Source organism: Electrona antarctica (genome assembly GCF_951216825.1).
Source record: "Electrona antarctica genome assembly, chromosome: 5".
NCBI lineage: Eukaryota > Metazoa > Chordata > Actinopteri > Myctophiformes > Myctophidae > Electrona > Electrona antarctica.
The window spans coordinates 22,517,963-22,538,331 of record NC_136810.1 but is presented as its reverse complement, the minus strand read 5'-3'; the positions used below and the strand labels follow the sequence as shown (position 1 = coordinate 22,538,331).

The following is a 20,369-nucleotide window of genomic DNA, read 5'->3' as shown; positions in this document are numbered from 1 at the left end:
TCGATGTTGCGTAACAGTGGGACCTGGGATGTCATCGAAAATATTCCCCCCCTGTTTAGCCGACGAGAACGAAAATCTTAAAACGTTAACTCGCAATCTAAATCATCCCATCCAGATCCTGTGTTAGACGGCCCACTGCGGTCCCGTCGCTAGTCGCGATAGAATTAATAAAACCTCCCGTTGTTGTCGATCGCATTGAGCGTGTTTTGGCTACATTTAGCTGCTACATCCACATCCGGGATGACATCCGGTCTGTCGGTAAAAGTGCTCTGTTGCTATAAATCGCTGGTCGTGAAAAGTCGTGAAAATGTGGTGCAAATCATTGAATATATATTCTTTCAGAGCGAACATTTTTAACTGAAATCTTTGCTTCTGGCAAAGATCTGACCTTTAACCCCTCTGTGTGCAGGTGATGGTGGATGGCAGCGACGCGGCCAGCATGGTGTCGGACCGCGACTATGGCGGCGCCCAGGGGGGCGGCGGAGGAGGAGGGATGAACGGCTACGGCGGCGGTCAGGTCAGGCTGCAGCAGCAGAGGAGCGTCAACTCGGCCTTCCCCATGAGACGCAGTCTGAGCGGCACGCTGTCCTCCAGAGGAGGCATGACGATGGTGGACGGAGGGGGAGGAGGAGACATGGAGGTCATTCATTCAAACCTTTATTTATGGCGGGGCATGGTGGCACGGTCGGTAGTGCTGTCGCCTCACAGCCCCCTCAGGACCCCAATTTATATTGTAAAATCAATGTTAATTTAACAAAATGGAACCAAATGGACCCATTTGGTTCCATTTGAGATACAGACCCACACGGGTCCATTTGGTTCCCAACTATCATTTAGCTGGGGACCCCCTGGAACTCCCTCAAGGACCCCTGGGGGTCCCCGGACCCCACTTTGGGAACCACTGATGTAGATCCCTGTAGCACCCACCTCACCTCCTAGCTAGACCCTCCAGAAAAATCCTTGATTATGCAGGATGAAATCCTTGATTATGCAGGATGAAATCCTTGATTATGTTGGCTAAAATACGTAGGCTAAAATCCTTGATGCAGGATGAAATCCTTGATTATGTTGGCTAAAATACGTAGGCTAAAATCCTTGATGCAGGATGAAATCCTTGATTATGTTGGCTAAAATACGTAGGCTAAAATCCTTGATGCAGGATGAAATCCTTGATTATGTTGGCTAAAATACGTAGGCTAAAATCCTTGATGCAGGATGAAATCCTTGATTATGTTGGCTAAAATACGTAGGCTAAAATCCTTGATGCAGGATGAAATCCTTGATTATGTTGGCTAAAATACGTAGGCTAAAATCCTTGATGCAGGATGAAATCCTTGATTATGTTGGCTAAAATACGTAGGCTAAAATCCTTGATTATGTTGGCTAAAATACGTAGGCTAAAATCCTTGATTATGTTGGCTAAAATACGTAGGCTAAAATCCTTGATTATGTTGGCTAAAATACGTAGGCTAAAATCCTTGATTATGTTGGCTAAAATACGTAGGCTAAAATCCTTGATTATGTTGGCTAAAATACGTAGGCTAAAATCCTTGATTATGTTGGCTAAAATACGTAGGCTAAAATCCTTGATTATGTTGGCTAAAATACGTAGGCTAAAATCCTTGATTATGTTGGCTAAAATCCTTGATTCATTTGTCTACAATCCTTGAGTATGTTAGCTAAAATACATAGGCTAAAATCCTTGATTCATTTGTCTAAAATCCTTGAGTATGTTAGCTAAAATACATAGGCTAAAATCCTTGATTATGTTGGCTAAAATACATAGGCTAAAATCCTTGATTATGTTGGCTAAAATACGTAGGCTAAAATCCTTGATTATGTTGGCTAAAATACGTAGGCTAAAGTCCTTGAGCTAAAGTCCTTCATTTTGCGTTGAAATATGCAGGTTTTTATGTGATTCATTCTATGTATGCGTTCACCTTGCGTACTGTTAAGTCACTTTGCATGAAGCGCGTCTGCTCAATGCCTGCATTCTTAACGTGCATAAATGCAATTTTCAGGTGCTCCAGTCTCACTCGTTCAAGGGGCCCGCCTACCGCACCATCAGCCGCATCAACAACCGCAACACGCGCATGAGCTCGGCGACCACGCAGTCCTCCCAGATGCAACAAATGTCCTCCAGCGCAGGAGGCGGGTTCATCATGGACAACATGGGGTCGCAGGGCAACCTCACCATGATGCAGCCGGGGAGGCTGTCCCGTGCCATGTCGGTCAAGAGCTTCCACAGCGTGGGCAAGGGCCACGACATCTTCGACGGAGGCATGGTGGGCAGCGCGGGAAGCATGGGCAACCTCAGCGGGTGAGAAGAAGGGGAAACTGACTGGGCATGTTGTGTTTGCCATTATTGTACTGTATCCGTCATGTCATTATATTGTTGTTGTTGTTGTTGGGCAGAAACCTCTTAACTCCATATTTTAACTCTTTTCAACCTTTTTTCATGTCACGGACTCCCAGAATGATCTGTATTTGGTCACAGACCCCCATCTGAATATATTTTGTTCCAGGGACCCCCCCAGAAGCAAAGATTAAAAACGCTCGCTCTGAAAGAACATGCATTCAAAGACTTTTGACACATTTTTACGATTTAACAAAAATAGCAGATCTACAAGCTTGTAGAGCTTGTAGATCTTCTATTTTTCAATAGCTAAAGTATAACATAATCATATATAAATAAACATAATAATAACGACATCTTTGGTGGGCAGCATGGGCAACCTCAGCGGGTGAGAAGGGAACCTGGAACAACATATTTTCAGATGGGGGGTCGGCGGCCAAATACATATCATTCTGGGGGTCCTTGACATGAAATAGTTTGAGAACCACTGACATAGAAACGTAGTTTTTCACACTTTTAGACCATATCCGTGGTCATCATTATGGGCATACCTAGAAAATTGGAAACTTTGTCTCAAAAGTGTCCTTGAGTGTGTTCCAAATGGCCCCGCACGGGTCTGTAACTCTGAGAGTGTACAAGAGTTGTGCATATACAGGGCTGCACACAACCTTTTTGGTCTAGTACTCAGAGGAGCACCTGGAGGAGTTACTTGGTGCTCCCAAAATGCGGCGACCCGTCTCGCCGGATGGATAAAAGAGGGATGCATGAATAACTTATAGCAAAACGATATGTATTGGATGAGTGGGGAGTCAATGGAGGCCTATTGCAACTCTAGATTCATCCCATTATAAAAATAGTTGCAAATTGCCTCTAGGTCCATGTGTGGTCCAGCCCTATGGAATGCATATTCTAATAAAAACAACTTAATACTTCCTAAGGATAATATGAGCATCAAAGCAATATTTAGATACTTTTATTTTTTATTTAAATAACCGATCTACTAGCTCACAACGTGTTGCGGAGGCGACACATTGTGAGCTTGCAGATCAGCTATTTTTGAGTGGTGTAAACCACTCCTACAACTGGCTTTGTTAGTGCAGAAAAAATGAGCATGGTTGCTATGTTCACCCTGTTCACCCGGGTGTGATTTCATTACGTCAGACATGATTTCATTACGTCAGACAGGCTATATAAGACCTTACACCACTCAGTTCACACGGGTGTGATTTCTTTTAACATACGACGTATGTCGAAGCATACGTCAGGCTTCCCTTTAGTTTTTAGCCGAGGCGACGTACAGTCAGACAGTTAGACACACATGGATCCTCGGTGCAAAAATAAACAGTGTACACTACCCGACTTTACGATAATAAGGGACAGTATGTCTGGACACGGTGTTGATAAGCTTCATGTTGTGCAGCAGCAGTGCCAGTCCGCAATGCTTTGCACTCTTCCCACTCCACTACGTCGGAACTAAAACCTGTACCCGTAAAAAGTGGCCGGTGCCTAGGCTGTGAGAGACGGCATCGCACACAAGCAACCATGCTGCTCCAGCACCCGGAAAACAAACACAAGCACAGCGGCGAATGGGAAGAGTGCAAAGCATCCAAAGCATCCAAAGCATTTACACCGCAGGGACTACAGTAGTTTGCTATCTGAAACGGAGAAGCCCAACCATTTGTGTCAGCTTTTCTCATTAGTAATTTTAAACTCCTGTTGTCCTGTCAACCGCCCTCCTCCTCCCAGCAGCAAGCAGCATGGAATCCTCCCTCGTTTGAGTAAGGACACGCTGTGATTGGCCACAATTGTGCAAGACGTGCTGTGATTGGCCAGTAGCCACTTTGAGTGGCAGTCGGTGGTAAATGCTCTCGCCACAGAATGTACTAGTATTTTGGCCATAATAATCATTCTGGGCGGACCCAGCTGTTGGTACGCAGAAGCGTTTCCCGGCACTTGATTGACAGCACGGAATGAGTTTTGACGACGCATGCGCACTGGCGCACCACCGCCTGTGTGCAGGTCTGTGCATATACCCTGTTGCCCCCCCCCCCCCCGACCTTTGGGCCTGACCGGCCCGTTCAGGAATCCGGCTCCGACTGCTTTGAAAACCGCTCCCGATGACAGTTGGAGAACCAACCTAACAAAACACCTTTTGAAATGTTTCTGGAATGCTGTTATTTTGCCATCTCCCAAAGTGTTTCCCGCCCCAAATCATTCTAATGTAGATCACATCAGCAGACGTACTACTATAGGCACATATCTGATCACCTGGCTATGCAAGAATGTGTCGTGTGTAGGATTTTCTTTTCTTGCATTTCAAAAAGAAAAGGCAACAAAAAAAAGCACAAAAAAGCAGGGATGTCTCAGGTTTCTGAACTGTCCACAGCCCTCCTCTGAGACACAGTGAGTGAGTTGAGAGATCGTGTCATCTTAGAAATGAGCATTAATGAGAATTGAAACATTTATACGAAGATAAGTATAATGTAATATCACGAGCATTAGTGACGACTTTTTTATTTATACGCTCGTAAGGTTGACAATTATTGTGATGTGGCCAATTCTACACGTCTTCTAAATCAGTGGTTCTCAAAGTGGGGTCCGGGGACCCCCGAGGGGTCATTGAGGGAGTTCCAGGGGGTCCCCAGCTGAAATGATAGTTAGGAACCAAATGGACCCTTATGGGTCTGTAACTCTGAGAGTGTACAAATGAAACCATGGTTCTATTTGTACACTCTCTGAGATAGATTAGGGTCCCAGAGATAGAAATGCCATTAAATGGGGGTAATCTAGATTAATCTAGATTAAAGTGGCTCATTTGTTCAAAGAGCACATGACAACACATTCCATTTCCTACCAGCATGCTGTTACTAAGTACGGAAAGCAACAGTGTTGTGAAAGGACTGTTGAACGTGTCAACAAGCAAACATACTTGTGGATAACCGTGTCGTGTCAAAGTATTAATCTAGATTAAAGTGGCTCATTTGAACTCTGCCGAAGACATTCAAAATATGTGTGCGCTACCTAAATAATGACCAGAAGTAAGTCCTTGAGAACAGGTTTCTCAGACCAGGTGGCCCATTAGACCAGGAGCCCTAATTTTTTTTAATTGTCAATTATTTATTTTATTTTAAACCAAACATCCTCTCTCTCACACTTATGGCAGTGATTTGTGTACCCGTGCCTGAGGTTGCATAACCCTGGGTTCAAGTGCACTCCACTGCGGGTGCGTGTGTGCGACAAGCTACACAGACTATATCACAGAACATAAACGATGCTCGGTGTGATTTTTGCATGACGATGCGTGTAAGTCGCTAACTATCATGAGACAAGGCTTCACTGTAGGCTATACGAGGAGGACTGACATGACAGAGGAAACCACAGGAGATCCGATCCTCGGCGACTATTGATACTGTGTCGTTTTAGGAACTTAACCCGTTTAGACCTGAGGACAATTCTACTAATGTCTTCTAAATCCTGACAGTTTTCTGGGGAAAAAAAAAACATGTTTCTATGTCAGTCGTTCTCAAACATTTTCATGTCAAGGACCCCCAAAAATATATGTAATTGGCCGCAGTCCCCCCATCAGAAAATATGTTGTTCCAGCTTAGGGACCCCCCCCCCAGAAGCAAAGATAGGCCTATGAGTTAAAAACTCTGAAAGAATATTATATTCAAAAGATTTGTGCCGCATTTTCACGATTTTTCAAAAATAGCAGACCTACAAGCTCGGAGCGCACCGCGCTATGAGCTTGTAGATCTGCTATTTTTCAACAGCTAAAGTTCAACATAATGCTTAAAACACCAAAAGGGGTTCCCGCCCAGAATGGATTAATAACACGTTGAGGCGGTGATGTCATAGGGGGGGGGGGGGGACTCTGGTTGGACTGGTTTTGGGCGTGGCAGCCCGGCTTATTTCACACCACCGCCAACCAACACCCTGCGGTTGCCATGTGTGCTGATTATAAGCGACTCTTTTGGGCCTTGTTTTTTTTTTTTTTTGTCGTTTGTAGATATTGGTGGTTGTTTTGCGATGTTGACAGGTTTTGGGGCCTTGTTTCTAAAGTGTAGTTGTTTGTTTGGGCTTGTTTCTAAAGTGTGGTTGTTTGTTTGGGCTTGTTTCTGAAGTGTAGTTGTTTATTTGGGCTTGTTTCTAAATTGATTATACAATGTGAATTGGGGTCCCAGTAGAGATAGAAATGCCATTAAATAGGGGGTCCGTAGACTAATATGCATGTCAAACTGTGGCGGTACTTGAAATTAAACGGGTTGAGAATCACTGCTAGAGCCGTAAAAATCTTCTCTTATGGGGGTCCCTGGAATATCTTTTCAAATGGGGGTCTGTGGGGCTAATTAGTGTCAATTTGGGGGTCCTTGACATGAAAATGTTTGGGAACCACCGCGCTAGAACACCGGAAACACTTTGCCCAAGCTTCATTTTCCATCCACCAGCTGTTTACGCCATTCTGAACGGGAACCCCTTTTGGTGTTTTTAATCATTATGTTATACTTTAGGGGGGGGGTCCCTGGAACAACATATTTTCAGATGGGGATCGGCAGCCAATTACATATGATTTTGGGGGTCCTTGACATGAAATATTGAGCACCACTCATATAGAAACATGAGGTATTTCAGACATTTTTTAAAATTTCGACGCCGGGCCTAAATGGGTTTTAAAAACCCGGAAAATACGCCTGCTCTGAGCTGCATCTTGCATCTTTGTGACGCGACTGTCTGGGAGTATACAGTATACCTAACTAACTAACTCTGTGGTCTGTTTATGGAGGAATCTCTGATCTGGGATCAGCTCTTAACTGTCTGGGAGTATACAGTATACTCTATAACTCTGTGGTCTGTTTATGGAGGAATCTCTGATCTGGGATCAGCTCTTAACTGTCTGGGAGTATACAGTATACTCTATAACTCTGTGGTCTGTTTATGGAGGAATCTCTGATCTGGGATCAGCTCCTAACTGTCTGGGAGTATACTCTATAACTCTGTGGTCTGTTTATGGAGGAATCTCTGATCTGGGATCAGCTCTTAACTGTCTGGGAGTATAGAGCGTCGCAGTCCCGCCTCCTACCCGGGACCAGGAAATGAAATCCAATGCATTATTCTCATAGACATTTCGTAAAGTATTTATTTAAAGGCGGTTACGCCGCGGACAAAGCCAACTCGAGTCGTGACAACTCATGACAACACAAACAATATTTTGGACCAAACAAATAATTAGAAAGAAGAAAAAAACGGCAGGTTACAACACTTTTTTTGTTGTTTTTCTTCTTTCTAATTATTTGTTTGGTCCAAAATATTGTTTGTGTTGTCATGAGTTGTCACGACTCGAGTTGGCTTTGTCCGCGGCGTAACCGTCTTTAAATAAATACTTTACGAAATGTCTATGAGAATAATGCATTGGATTTCATTTCCTGGTCCCGGGTAGGAGGCGGGACTGCGACACTCTATACAGTATACTCTATAACTCTGTGGTCTGTTTATGGAGGAATCTCTGATCTGGGATCAGCTCTTAACAAGTCGTCAGATTAAAACCACTCTGGGAGATATTGTTGTGTTAACCCGTTCAGGACGGGAACCCCTTTTGGTGTTTTACGCATTATGCTACACTTTAGCTATTGAAAAAATAGCAGATCTACAAGCTAACACCGAGTGCTGCGCTACGAGCTTGTAGATCTGCATGTAGATCTTGAAAATGTGGCGCAAATCTTTTAATATATATTCTTTCAGAGCGAATGTTTTTAACTCAAATCTTTGCTTCTGGGGGAATAACATATTTTCAGATGGAGGGTCGGCGGGCCAATTACATATGATTCTGGGGGTCCTTGACATGAAAATGTTTGAGAACCACTGACAGAAACAGAGTTTTTTTTCTCCGAAAACTGTCAGGATTTAGAAGGCATTTGTAGAATCGTCCTCGGGTCTAAATGTGTTTAAAGAGCACATGACAACACATTCCATCTCCTACCAGCATGCTGTTACTAAGTACGGAAAGCAACAGTGTTGTGAAAGGACTGTTGAAAGTGTCAGCAAGCAAACATACTTGTGGATAACCGTGTCGTGTCAAAGTTGGCAGTTTGTAGAACAACAGGACCAATTACTTAAGCAATATTACACGAGAGGGGGTGGTTTGGTACTTCTGCGTTGCTTTCGGAACTCGCCCTGTGGGCTCGTTCCTGCAGCATCGCAGGCGTGCATTAATGACGTTAAACCATCCCCTCGAGTGTAATATTGCAATTATACAACCCTTAAAACTAAGAACATCGCTGAAAAAAACATATTTATTTTTAATGACAGATGTAGTCACTACGACCACAAATGACCCAAGAACCTAGCCACCGAGTTTGCTGCACTCTGGGAGAACAGTGCAGCTGCATTTTTTGTTTTGATTAGGTGTGGAGTGGTGCTCGTTTGAACCACGGCTAGAAGGCTGTTTCAACCAATCAGATTGCTTCCTCGAAACGACCTGTTGTATAATTTACTTTTTCCAACATTTCCAGTCGTGAGATTTTCTATTTTGCTTTAATCCATGCACACTGTATGTATATACTATCATAATGGACATATTAGTTGTGTTGCTTGGTGTTGTGTTGAACAGGATTGAATCATTCATAAACATCCTGTATATCTATCTACAGTGGTGGGAAAAAAGTAGTTGTTTTAATCACAATGAGCGGGGGTGAGGTGGGTTCCGGGAGTAAGGCCAAGTAGTTTGTTTTGGGAGGTCTGGTAGTTACATACCGTTGTTTGGTGTTGTGTTGGAACAGAGTATAGGGATGCACCGAATGGGAAATTCTCGGCCGAAACCGAATATAGGAAACAGTTGGCTGAAAATCACATTGCTGTCATGGCCATGATATGATATGATATGATATAGTACTTTATTGTCAGTTCACACTGAAATTTGTCTTGCGACACAGCAGCCAAGTATGCAGAACACATATACGTACACACATTTGACATAACACAAAGAACAAGACAATTTACATACATAAAGACATGAAGACAAGAGCAATATCCACCGCTTAGATTATCCTGTGGCTACCACGACTCTTGATTAAGCCTCAAGGTCGACTGGTAGACAAAGGACCTCTTTAGTCTGACCTTATTGTATGCTGGTACACCATATCTCCTTCCTGAAGGTAGCAACCTATATTCTCCATACAACACATGCTTAGTATTAGAGGTGATATTCCTTGCTAACCTTAGGATGCTGTTATCATACGTGGATGTATAAAGTTTCTGAAGTTGTTGATCCAGTACAGTAACACAGTGTGATCAAGTACAGTACAGTACAGTACAGTACAGTACAGTACAGTACAGTACAGTACAGTACAGTACAGTGTGTGAACAGATTCACATTCAGTACAGTACAGTACAGTAACAGTGTTGTGTGTGTGTGTGTGTGTGTGTGAACAGGATTGCCAGTCTGGACATGTCGTCGGCTGTGGAACACCTGAAGGATTCCGACCCGGCGCTGCAGGTTCTGGGCGCGGCTTACATCCAGCACGAGTGCTACAACAACGCAGAGGCCAAGCAGGAGGTAATAATGCTAATAACGGATATCACACACAATCCAAACCACACACAATCGAACAAAATCTGTTTTGGCGGGCCTTGATGCCGTCGTAATGACTGATTTTACATATGCTGAAAATAGCAGATCTACAAGCCGTGGACATGAATGAATGCGTTTGTATTTCTATAGCGCTTTTCATAACATACTTAACCCATTCTGGGCGGGAATCCCTTTTGGTGTTTTAAACATTATGTTATACTTTAGCTATTGAAAAATAGCAGATCTACAAGCTCATAGCGCGCCACCGAGTGGCGCGCTATGAGCTTGTAGATCTGCTCAAATCTTTGCTTCTGAGGGGTCCCTGGAACAACATATTTTCAGATGGGGGTCGGAGGCCAATTACATATAATTTTTGGGGTCCTTGATATGAAATATTGAGCACCACTGAAACATGGGTACTTCAGAAAACTGGAGGATTTAGACAAGACATTTTTTAAATTTCGACGTCAGGCCTAAATGGGTTAATACACTCAGCACCAGGATTCCTTCCAAATATAAGCTCTGGGGTGATCAAAACCACGGAGAGCGCCCTAGATTTGGAGAGACGAGGCATTCTTTCTGCAGCGGTAAATAGGAAGCGAACGGGACCGCGCATGAACGAAGAGCGAAGCGTATGGTGGCCTTGGAGTCCAACTCAAAAAAAGAAAAAAAGAAAATTCAGAATATTCTTCTCTCGTCTGTAGGCATGTAACGATATATCGTATATCGATATATATCGATATTATATCCCGACGATATGTATCGATTAATATCGATTTTCAAAAAAAAGGGGGGGCTAGTGTGTGATATGAAATGTGAGCTGTAATCATATTCCATCATATTCACGTGCTTTTGGAGAGAAATGAGACAGACTCCATGCAGTCACTTTCAGTAGTAGAGGCCTGCAGAGGGGAGCTGTATGTGTCTGTGACACAGGTGATGGTCGTTATTGATGCTCATTAATACATCAAGGAAGGCAATTATGTTTCTGCACTGTCAAATAGGTCTACATCTATCCTAATATGCCATCAAAGAAACGAAGAAATGTTAACTCGAGCTAGGTTTAAACATGAAAGCATGTTTACAGTTGTTGTTTACAGAAATTAAGTAATTTTACATGAAAAGTAATGGTACTTTTGCAATGTAGTTAAATATAAATTGTGGAAAAAAGCTTGGGGGGGAAGATAAATCATTAAAAAGTCATCGGTCATTTGTCTGGAAAATAATTGTGTTTGTGAAAAATATCGTGAAAAATCGTATCGTGAACCTCATATCGTGATACGTATCGTATCGTGAGTTGAGTGTATCGTTACATGCCTACTCGTCTCGGGTTGCAACGTGTACACACGTCATTGCAACCCGTCGATTGGGTTTCTTATGACGTTTCCACACGTCGTACATTAGAAGTGACTTCCGTGGCTCCGTGAACTATCGCTGTGCTGGATTTATGTTTTAGGCATCTGAAATGTTTGAGTGTAGTCTAGTTTTAGCTGACTAGATATCATAAGATTTTAGTCGTCTATAAATCTACAGTTGATTTAGTCGACTGAAATGTATCTTAGCAGGGCGTGATGGAGTTGCAATGCCTGATGTATACTTGGCTGCATGCCCGGAAATAGCAGATCTCCAAGCTCACAATGGGTCCCAGCGCGACACGTTGTGAGCTTTTAGATCTTTTTGAGTGTGACACCTGCACACAACAAATCATAACATTACTTTTAGTTCTATTGGATCTCTTCTCCACTAGTCCCTCCCTAACATTTTAGTCTAGTTTGTATTTGTTGTTTGTACAAAAAGTGTCTATATTTAGTCATAGTCATCATAGCTTAGTTTTTATTTCGTTTTTGTCAGTGAAAAAAAGTTAGTTGACAACATTCTTTCGCGATAGTTTAGTCAACGGACTCAACCTTGGTTCTGAGTTTGAACCCGGGACACTGCCAACTCAGTGGATGAACCTGTGGGCTCTGCCAACTCAGTGGATGAACCTGTGGGCTCTGCCAAACCAAGTGGATGAACCTGTGAGCTCTGCCAACTCAGTGGATGAACCTGTGGGCTCTGCCATAATAATAATAATAATAATAATCTTTATTTATATAGCACCTTTCATACATAAATGCAGCTCAAAGTGCTTCACAGGGCAGAACATAAAAATAGCAATAAAACACAAGCAAATAGTTAAAATGACAATGGCAAAGAACAAAATAACAGTGTGAAAATAAAACATGCAGAAAATCAGTCAGGACAGAGTAGGAACGCAGATATTAAAACTCAACTAAAAGCAAGAGTGAAGAGGAGTCTTGAGTTGAGATTTAACAAATGTCTACAGAGGGTGCGTGTCTGAGCTGGAATGGTAGCTTATTCCAGGCCGTTGGCCCATATAAAGCAGAAAGCTGCCTCACCATATTTGTTTTTTAGACATTCTTTTAAGGCACTTAAAGCCGGATGAACCCCTGGGCACTGCCAGCTCAGTGTATGAGTAGCACGGCTTGGATGTGGCTGCATGTATACTAAGTACTGGGAGCTGGTGGTACAGTAGGATGTATACTAAGTACTGGGAGCTGGTGGTACAGTAGGATGTATACTAAGTACTGGGGGCTGGTGGTACAGTAGGATGTATACTAAGTACTGGGGGCTGGTGGTACAGTAGGATGTATACTAAGTACTGGGAGCTGGTGGTACAGTAGGATGTATACTAAGTACTGGGAGCTGGTGGTACAGTAGGATGTATACTAAGTACTGGGGGCTGGTGGTACAGTAGGATGTATACTAAGTACTGGGAGCTGGTGGTACAGTAGGATGTATACTAAGTACTGGGAGCTGGTGGTACAGTAGGATGTATACTAAGTACTGGGAGCTGGTGGTACAGTAGGATGTATACTAAGTACTGGGAGCTGGTGGTACAGTAGGATGTATACTAAGTACTGGGAGCTGGTGGTACAGTAGGATGTATACTAAGTACTGGGAGCTGGTGGTACAGTAGGATGTATACTAAGTACTGGGAGCTGGTGGTACAGTAGGATGTATACTAAGTACTGGGAGCTGGTGGTACAGTAGGATGTATACTAAGTACTGGGAGCTGGTGGTACAGTAGGTGGATGTATACTAAGTACTGGGAGCTGGTGGTACAGTAGGTGGATGTATACTAAGTACTAGGAGCTGGTGGTACAGTAGGATGTATACTAAGTACTGGGAGCTGGTGGTACAGTAGGATGTATACTAAGTACTGGGAGCTGGTGGTACAGTAGGTGGATGTATACTAAGTACTGGGAGCTGGTGGTACAGTAGGTGGATGTATACTAAGTACTGGGAGCTGGTGGTACAGTAGGTGGATGTATACTAAGTACTGGGAGCTGGTGGTACAGTAGGATGTATACTAAGTACTGGGAGCTGGTGGTACAGTAGGTGGATGTATACTAAGTACTGGGAGCTGGTGGTACAGTAGGATGTATACTAAGTACTGGGAGCTGGTGGTACAGTAGGATGTATACTAAGTACTGGGAGCTGGTGGTACAGTAGGATGTATACTAAGTACTGGGAGCTGGTGGTACAGTAGGATGTATACTAAGTACTGGGAGCTGGTGGTACAGTAGGATGTATACTAAGTACTGGGAGCTGGTGGTACAGTAGGTGGATGTATACTAAGTACTGGGAGCTGGTGGTACAGTTAGGTGTGGCGCTCCACCTCAGCAATCCAAATCCAACTGCCAGGTGTCTATAGTGCTTTGAAACCGGGATAGACTTTGACGATAAGCCTCTCTGACTAACTCCCTTAACCCAGTCTGGGCAGGAACTCCTTTTGGTGTTTTAAGCATTATGTTATTGGCCTACTTTAGCTATTGAGAAATAGCAGATCTACAAGCTCGTAGTGCGGCACTTGGTGCCGCGCTACAAGGGGGTGGGGGGGGGGTTTGGTCCCTGGAACAACATATTTTCAGATGGGGGTCCGCAGCCATATACAGATAGTTCTGGGGGTCCTTGACATGAAAAAAGTTGAGCATCACTGACATAGAAAACATAGGGTTTTTCAGAAAACTGTCAGGATTTAGAAGGTCTAATGGGTTAATTCCTTTGTGTGTAACACCAGATTGACAAACTCAAAGCAGGACAAACTCAAAGCATGTAATTTATAAGCCTCGGCGGTCACTGAGGGTTTCCTCATTTGCAGTGCGATGTCGATAGTTAAAAGACGGAGTTAATAGTTAAATAAAGTATTCCTTTGTTGTGTTGAATTGTCCGTTGGTTAGTGAAAGTGTCAATCTCCATTAGAGATCTTCTGAATGATGCACAAAAACATCGAAAGTCAGATAATCCCAGTTGAGAACAAACCCTGCGGGATTTACATGTAGCTGTCAGTCACAGACGTTGCACAATGGTTATGTTGGCATTCTTTCCATCCGTTAATCGTTACTAGATTCGACAGTCTACAATGTTATGTTTTAAAGTTTTCTGTCCCTTTGTATTATGATCAACATTTGACACAGCGATGGCCGTGTTCCAATTATTTTAATAAAGGCATTAGATAACTCACTCTCTGCATGGCATCAAAATCAGTCTAACCCAGTTTAACCCTAGTTATACTTAAGCTATTCAAAAATAGCTCATCTACAAGCTCGTCTTGAGCTTGTAGATTGGCTATTTTTGAATGCTAAATGAACTACATTTTGAGCTTGTAGATTGGCTATTTTTGACTAGTTGGCTCGAATCCGCACGTGTTACTTTTCAGGCTTCAAAAGCATCAGCAAGGGCAGATCTACAAGCTCGGTTTTAGTGGAGTAGGAGGTTAACCCATTTTTTACCTGAGAACAGATTCTACAAAGTTAGTTAGCTTTGAGTTAAAAACGTTTGCCGTGAAAGACTACGGTATACATTCAAAGATTTGTGCCACATTTTCACGAAAAAATAGCAGATCTGATCTGCTATTTTTCAATAGCTAAAGTATAACATAATGCTATAAACACCAAAAGGGGTGGATCAACAAAAAAGTAAACGAATACGAATAAGGAAATAAGAGCTTTCTGCCCGACAGCAATACATTATACAGTATCATACCTTTATAGGGGTCCCTCCCTCCCTGCGGGCACAGGATCTTTTCAAACGGGGGTCCGATGGTGCGACGGTCCAACTGTCCGTGGACCAAATACAAATACGATCCTACTCGTCATGGAAATGTTTGAGACGCTCTGGACGCTACAAGGGTTAAAACTAAACTCCCTTGTGATTGGTCAGGTGCGTCGTTAAGCTCCCTTGTGATTGGTCACTGACTCAGGTGTGTCCAACTCTCTTGTGATTGGTCAGGTGTGTCTCTAAGCTCTCTTGCGATTGGTCAGGTGCGTCTCTAAACTGCTGTGATTGGTCCGGTGTGTCTCTAAACTGTCCTGTCGTTGGTTCAGATGTATCGCTACAAGGTAACTAGATTCTTGTGATTGGTTCAGGTGCGTCTCTAAACTGCGTCTGTCTCCAAGCTCTTCCGTCCTTCGTTCAGGTGCGTCGCTAGAAGCCGAGTGGAATAGTAAGGGAGTGGCGACACACTTTGCCACAAAGCGGGGTGCTATGGGCTATAGTTCCAAACATTGGAACTATCCCATTGAGACAAAACGGGGTGCTACGGGCTATAGTTCCAAATATTGGAACTATCCCATTGAGACAAAGCGGGGTGCTACGGGCTATATTTCCAAACATTGGAACTATCCCATTGAGATAGAATGAGCACTTCCGCATTCCATTGTTACAATGGCAGTCAACGCTAGTGTCGCCAGTCTCTTACTATTCCACCTGGGGCTACAAGGTAACTAAACTCTTCCCCCCTGATTGGTCCAGGTGCGTCGCTAGAAGGTAACTAAACTCTTCCCCCCTGATTGGTCCAGGTGCGTCGCTAGAAGGTAACTAAACTCTTCCCCCCTGATTGGTCCAGGTGCGTCGCTACAAGGGCATCGGGGAGCTGGTGAAGCTGTTCAACTGCGACAACCAGGAAGTGCAGCGCTACGCCACGGGCGCCACACGCAACCTGATCTACGAGAGCATGGACAACAAGGTGTCTCTGATCGAGGAGGGAGGGATCCCTCAGCTCGTCGAGGCGCTGAGGGAGAACGACGACGAGCTACGCAAGAACATCACCGGTAAGTCATGTTACTAACACATGAATGATTGATTGATTGATTGATTGATTGAATACTTTATTAACGGCTTACAAAAAGGTACAAAGGTACAGATTACTGTGGATATGGTTGTATCCATTCTGGAGTATTCAATTAAATTAATCAAGACGTATAAAGACATACAATACTATACAAGACATCATCGATTAGAGGTGTAACGATATAGTAACTCGATTTTAATTTCAAGAATCGAAGTATATTGAAATAAAAACGGCAACATTGACTATGTATTGTATCGTTTTCCAATGCAAATAATCGGCATCGAATCGTTTTGCTTTGCAAATAATCGATTGTATCAATACTACATTTTTTAAGTCATACAGTAAATAGGGTAGTTACTGTATCGATTTCAAATCATTGAATCGTATCGGATCGCCATAATGAACCAATATCGTCCATGTATTGTATCGTCAACCATGTATCGTATCGCTTGTTAAAATGTACCGTTACACCCCTATCATTGATGCTCCAAGTATATTGACAGGACTAACAGTGACACTTGCTTTGGCAACGTAAACGTATGTTTTCTATTGCCAATAAAGCACCTTTGCATTGAATTGAATTGACTGACACACCCTCTAGTAATGTGATTGGCTGTGCAGCTGTGTTGCTTATGCAGCCTGGCCTTTTTGAAATACGGTGAGTTCCTATTGGCTGCATAGTCCCAGCAGACGGCCATTTTATTTGCATCCCAGACTATGACGATCCTCAGCCTCGGTTTTATGCAACTGTGAGGCGCTGAGTCGGCACACACACACACACACACACACACACACACACACACACACACACACACACACACACACACAAACGCAGACACACACATGCGCCATGACTCACTGAGTCATAAATGACTCATTAAGCCTTTACGGTATCTCACACCAAAACTAACGACTCCTCCCTTCAGCCAAACGTGAGAGAATAGTGAGTCAGAGAGTGAGAGCGTTGATCAACCCTGTCTGTCCCTCTGGCATTAGTTTACTGTCATTAGTTTACTGTCACTAGTTTACTGTCATTAGTTTACTGCCAAACAGTTTGAAGACTAAGGTTCAAGGTTCAAGGTCAAGTGGGGGACCCCCCCCCCCCCAACATTCTTGCCTATTTCTTAAATTATTTGACAATTTGTCTTGTTTTCATAGTATAGTTTGTTGATTTATTTTGATGCGGTAATTTTAAGAGTTCTTCAATTGTCACTTCACTGTCATCTGGGGACCGATCTAGCTAACCAGCTAGCTTGTAGATCAGTACGTTATTTTTTGGCATGCATCACTGTAGCTTTCTTGTCCAGGTTATTTAGGCTAAACCCAATTTGGACTGAGGTAGATTAAATAAAAAGGCTTCTAAATCCTAAAGGTTTTCTGAAATACTTTCTATACCAGTAGTGCTCAATATTTCATGTCAAGGACCCCAAAAATATATGTAATTGGCCGCCAAAATGTTAAAATGTTCACTCTGTAACAATATAATATTATATTCAAAGATTTGAGGCACATTTTCAAAAATAGCAGACCTACAAGTTCAATAGCTAAATTATAACATAATGTTTAAAACACCAAAAGGGGTTCCCTGCCCAAAATGGGTTAATATAGTAGTAATTATAGTAATTAACTATAGGAGTAATTGTCGGCTGATGTGGTGCTTACATCATAATCCCTCTATGAACTATAGTCCACTGTTCTACAGCAAGGGTTATGAATACAATATGTACTCTATGGATATGAATATGTACAGTATCTATTTGAATATACTCTATGGATATGAATACGTGCCGTCATTTCTATTTATTCACAACAAAAAGGCAGAGGGGTGTGTGCATGTGTGCGCGTGCATGCGTGTGTGTGTGTGTGTGCCTGCGTGCGTGTGCGCGTGCGGTGACTACAGTGTCATCAAGAATCAAGATGACTTATGCATAATAACAAAGACGATGCTTTCCAAACGCAGACGAACCCGAGCCGCCAGGGGGAGCATCCAGGCATTTCGATGGTTTCGGTTAGGGTTTGGGGTATAGGGACCGGGTTTGGGGTATAGGGACCAGGTTAGGGTTTGGGGTATAGGGACCGGGTGCCATAACTATTGGTTAGGGTTTGGGGTATAGGGACCGGGTTAGGGTTTGGGGTATAGGGACCGTGTTAGGGTTTGGGGTATAGGGACCGGGTGCCATAACTATTGGTTAGGGTTTGGGGTATAGGGACCGGGTTTGGGGTATAGGGACCAGGTTAGGGTTTGGGGTATAGGGACCGGGTTAGGGTTTGGGGTATAGGGACCAGGTTAGGGTTTGGGGTATAGGGACCGGGTTAGGGTTTGGGGTATAGGGACCGGGTTTGGGGTATAGGGACCAGGTTAGGGTTTGGGGTATAGGGACCAGGTTAGGGTTTGGGGTATAGGGACCGGGTTAGGGTTTGGGGTATAGGGACCGGGTTAGGGTTTTGGGTATAGGGACCGGGTTTGGGGTATAGGGACCGGGTTAGGGTTTGGGGTATAGGGACCAGGTTAGGGTTTGGGGTATAGGGACCGGGTTAGGGTTTGGGGTATAGGGACCGGGTTAGGGTTTGGGGTATAGGGACCGGGTTAGGGTTTGGGGTATAGGGACCAGGTTAGGGTTTGGGGTATAGGGACCAGGTTAGGGTTTGGGGTATAGGGACCGGGTGCCATAACTATTGGTTAGGGTTTGGGGTATAGGGACCGGGTTAGGGTTTGGGGTATAGGGACCAGGTTAGGGTTTGGGGTATAGGGACCGGGTGCCATAACTATTGGTTAGGGTTTGGGGTATAGGGACCGGGTTAGGGTTTGGGGTATAGGGACCAGGTTAGGGTTTGGGGTATAGGGACCAGGTTAGGGTTTGGGGTATAGGGACCGGGTGCCATAACTATTGGTTAGGGTTTGGGGTATAGGGACCGGGTTAGGGTTTGGGGTATAGGGACCGGGTTAGGGTTTGGGGTATAGGGACCAGGTTAGGGTTTGGGGTATAGGGACCGGGTTAGGGTTTGGGGTATAGGGACCGGGTTAGGGTTTGGGGTATAGGGACCGGGTTAGGGTTTGGGGTATAGGGACCAGGTTAGGGTTTGGGGTATAGGGACCGGGTTAGGGTTTGGGGTATAGGGACCAGGTTAGGGTTTGGGGTATAGGGACCGGGTTAGGGTTTGGGGTATAGGGACCGGGTTAGGGTTTGGGGTATAGGGACCAGGTTAGGGTTTGGGGTATAGGGACCAGGTTAGGGTTTGGGGTATAGGGACCGGGTGCCATAACTATTGGTTAGGGTTTGGGGTATAGGGACCGGGTTAGGGTTTGGGGTATAGGGACCGGGTTAGGGTTTGGGGTATAGGGACCGGGTTTGGGGTATAGGGACCAGGTTAGGGTTTGGGGTATAGGGACCGGGTTAGGGTTTGGGGTATAGGGACCGGGTGCCATAACTATTGGTTAGGGTTTGGGGTATAGGGACCGGGTTAGGGTTTGGGGTATAGGGACCGGGTGCCATAACTATTGCGTGTTGGACATCGGGGTCAAAGATACACCCCTTCCACGTGCGGTTAGGTTTAGGGACAGGGTTAGTAGTGTTATTGAGCAAGTCGGAATGGTGGTGCATTGGAATAGCGGGCTCCGGAATACCGGTGTTTAACCCCCGAGCCGCGAGTGCGGAATCACCGTACGGTGTCTCAGGCGAACTTGAGCCAATGGGAGAGACGCCACCGAGCGGCACCAAACGTTTGCTTTAGCTGACTCAGCCCCGTTGGGAGTTGCAACCCGACATGGACAGAATTAGTGATGGGAGATTAATCGGCAAACACATCGGTATCGGCCGATATCGGCCTTAAAAGGATATATCGGTAATCGGTATCGGTGAAATAATATCAGTTTTAGCAGATATTTTATTTTATAATTATGTTGAGAAAATAATAAAAAAGCCTTTTGTTATGATGAAGGCTGCAAATTATACCACTGTTTTCTGGGGAAGCTTTCAAAACAGTGAACAAGTTGGAACATTTTTCAATTCAGAGATTATAAGCCTTTTTCAGAATGGCAAAAATTATTATATTTTCGTAATACAGAATGAGATCATATCGACATCGGTTATCGGCCATAACAGCAATCGGAACATCGGATATCGATATCGCCCAAGATGTCTCATCGGTACATCCCTAGACAGAATAGTAAATCCTCGTCTCCCAGAGTTCTCCCGCAAGTAGGGAAAGTTGCGATGAAAGAAACGCTAAGTTGATTCCGCACTCGCCCCGAGAGCCATATAACTGCATGTCTGTCCCTCTTGTCAGGGTTATAGGGTTAGGCCCCCCCC

General features: G+C 44.1%; 1 protein-coding gene across 4 annotated transcripts in view; it reads left to right on the top strand.

Moving 5' to 3' along the window:
* The window catches only part of pkp3a (plakophilin 3a), a 486,421-nt gene that overhangs the window by 25,318 nt on the left and 440,734 nt on the right, over nt 1-20,369 (top strand). For all 4 annotated transcript variants that reach the window (XR_013790123.1, XR_013790124.1, XM_079502493.1 and 1 more), the window contains 4 exons: nt 410-640; nt 2,022-2,320; nt 9,785-9,908; nt 15,835-16,039. Coding sequence is in view for 2 of the 4 variants with exons in the window: in XM_079502493.1 (XP_079358619.1) it covers nt 410-640; nt 2,022-2,320; nt 9,785-9,908; nt 15,835-16,039 (859 nt within the window). In the remaining 2 variants the exon portion in view is untranslated. The remainder of the gene's footprint in view (nt 1-409; nt 641-2,021; nt 2,321-9,784; nt 9,909-15,834; nt 16,040-20,369) is intronic.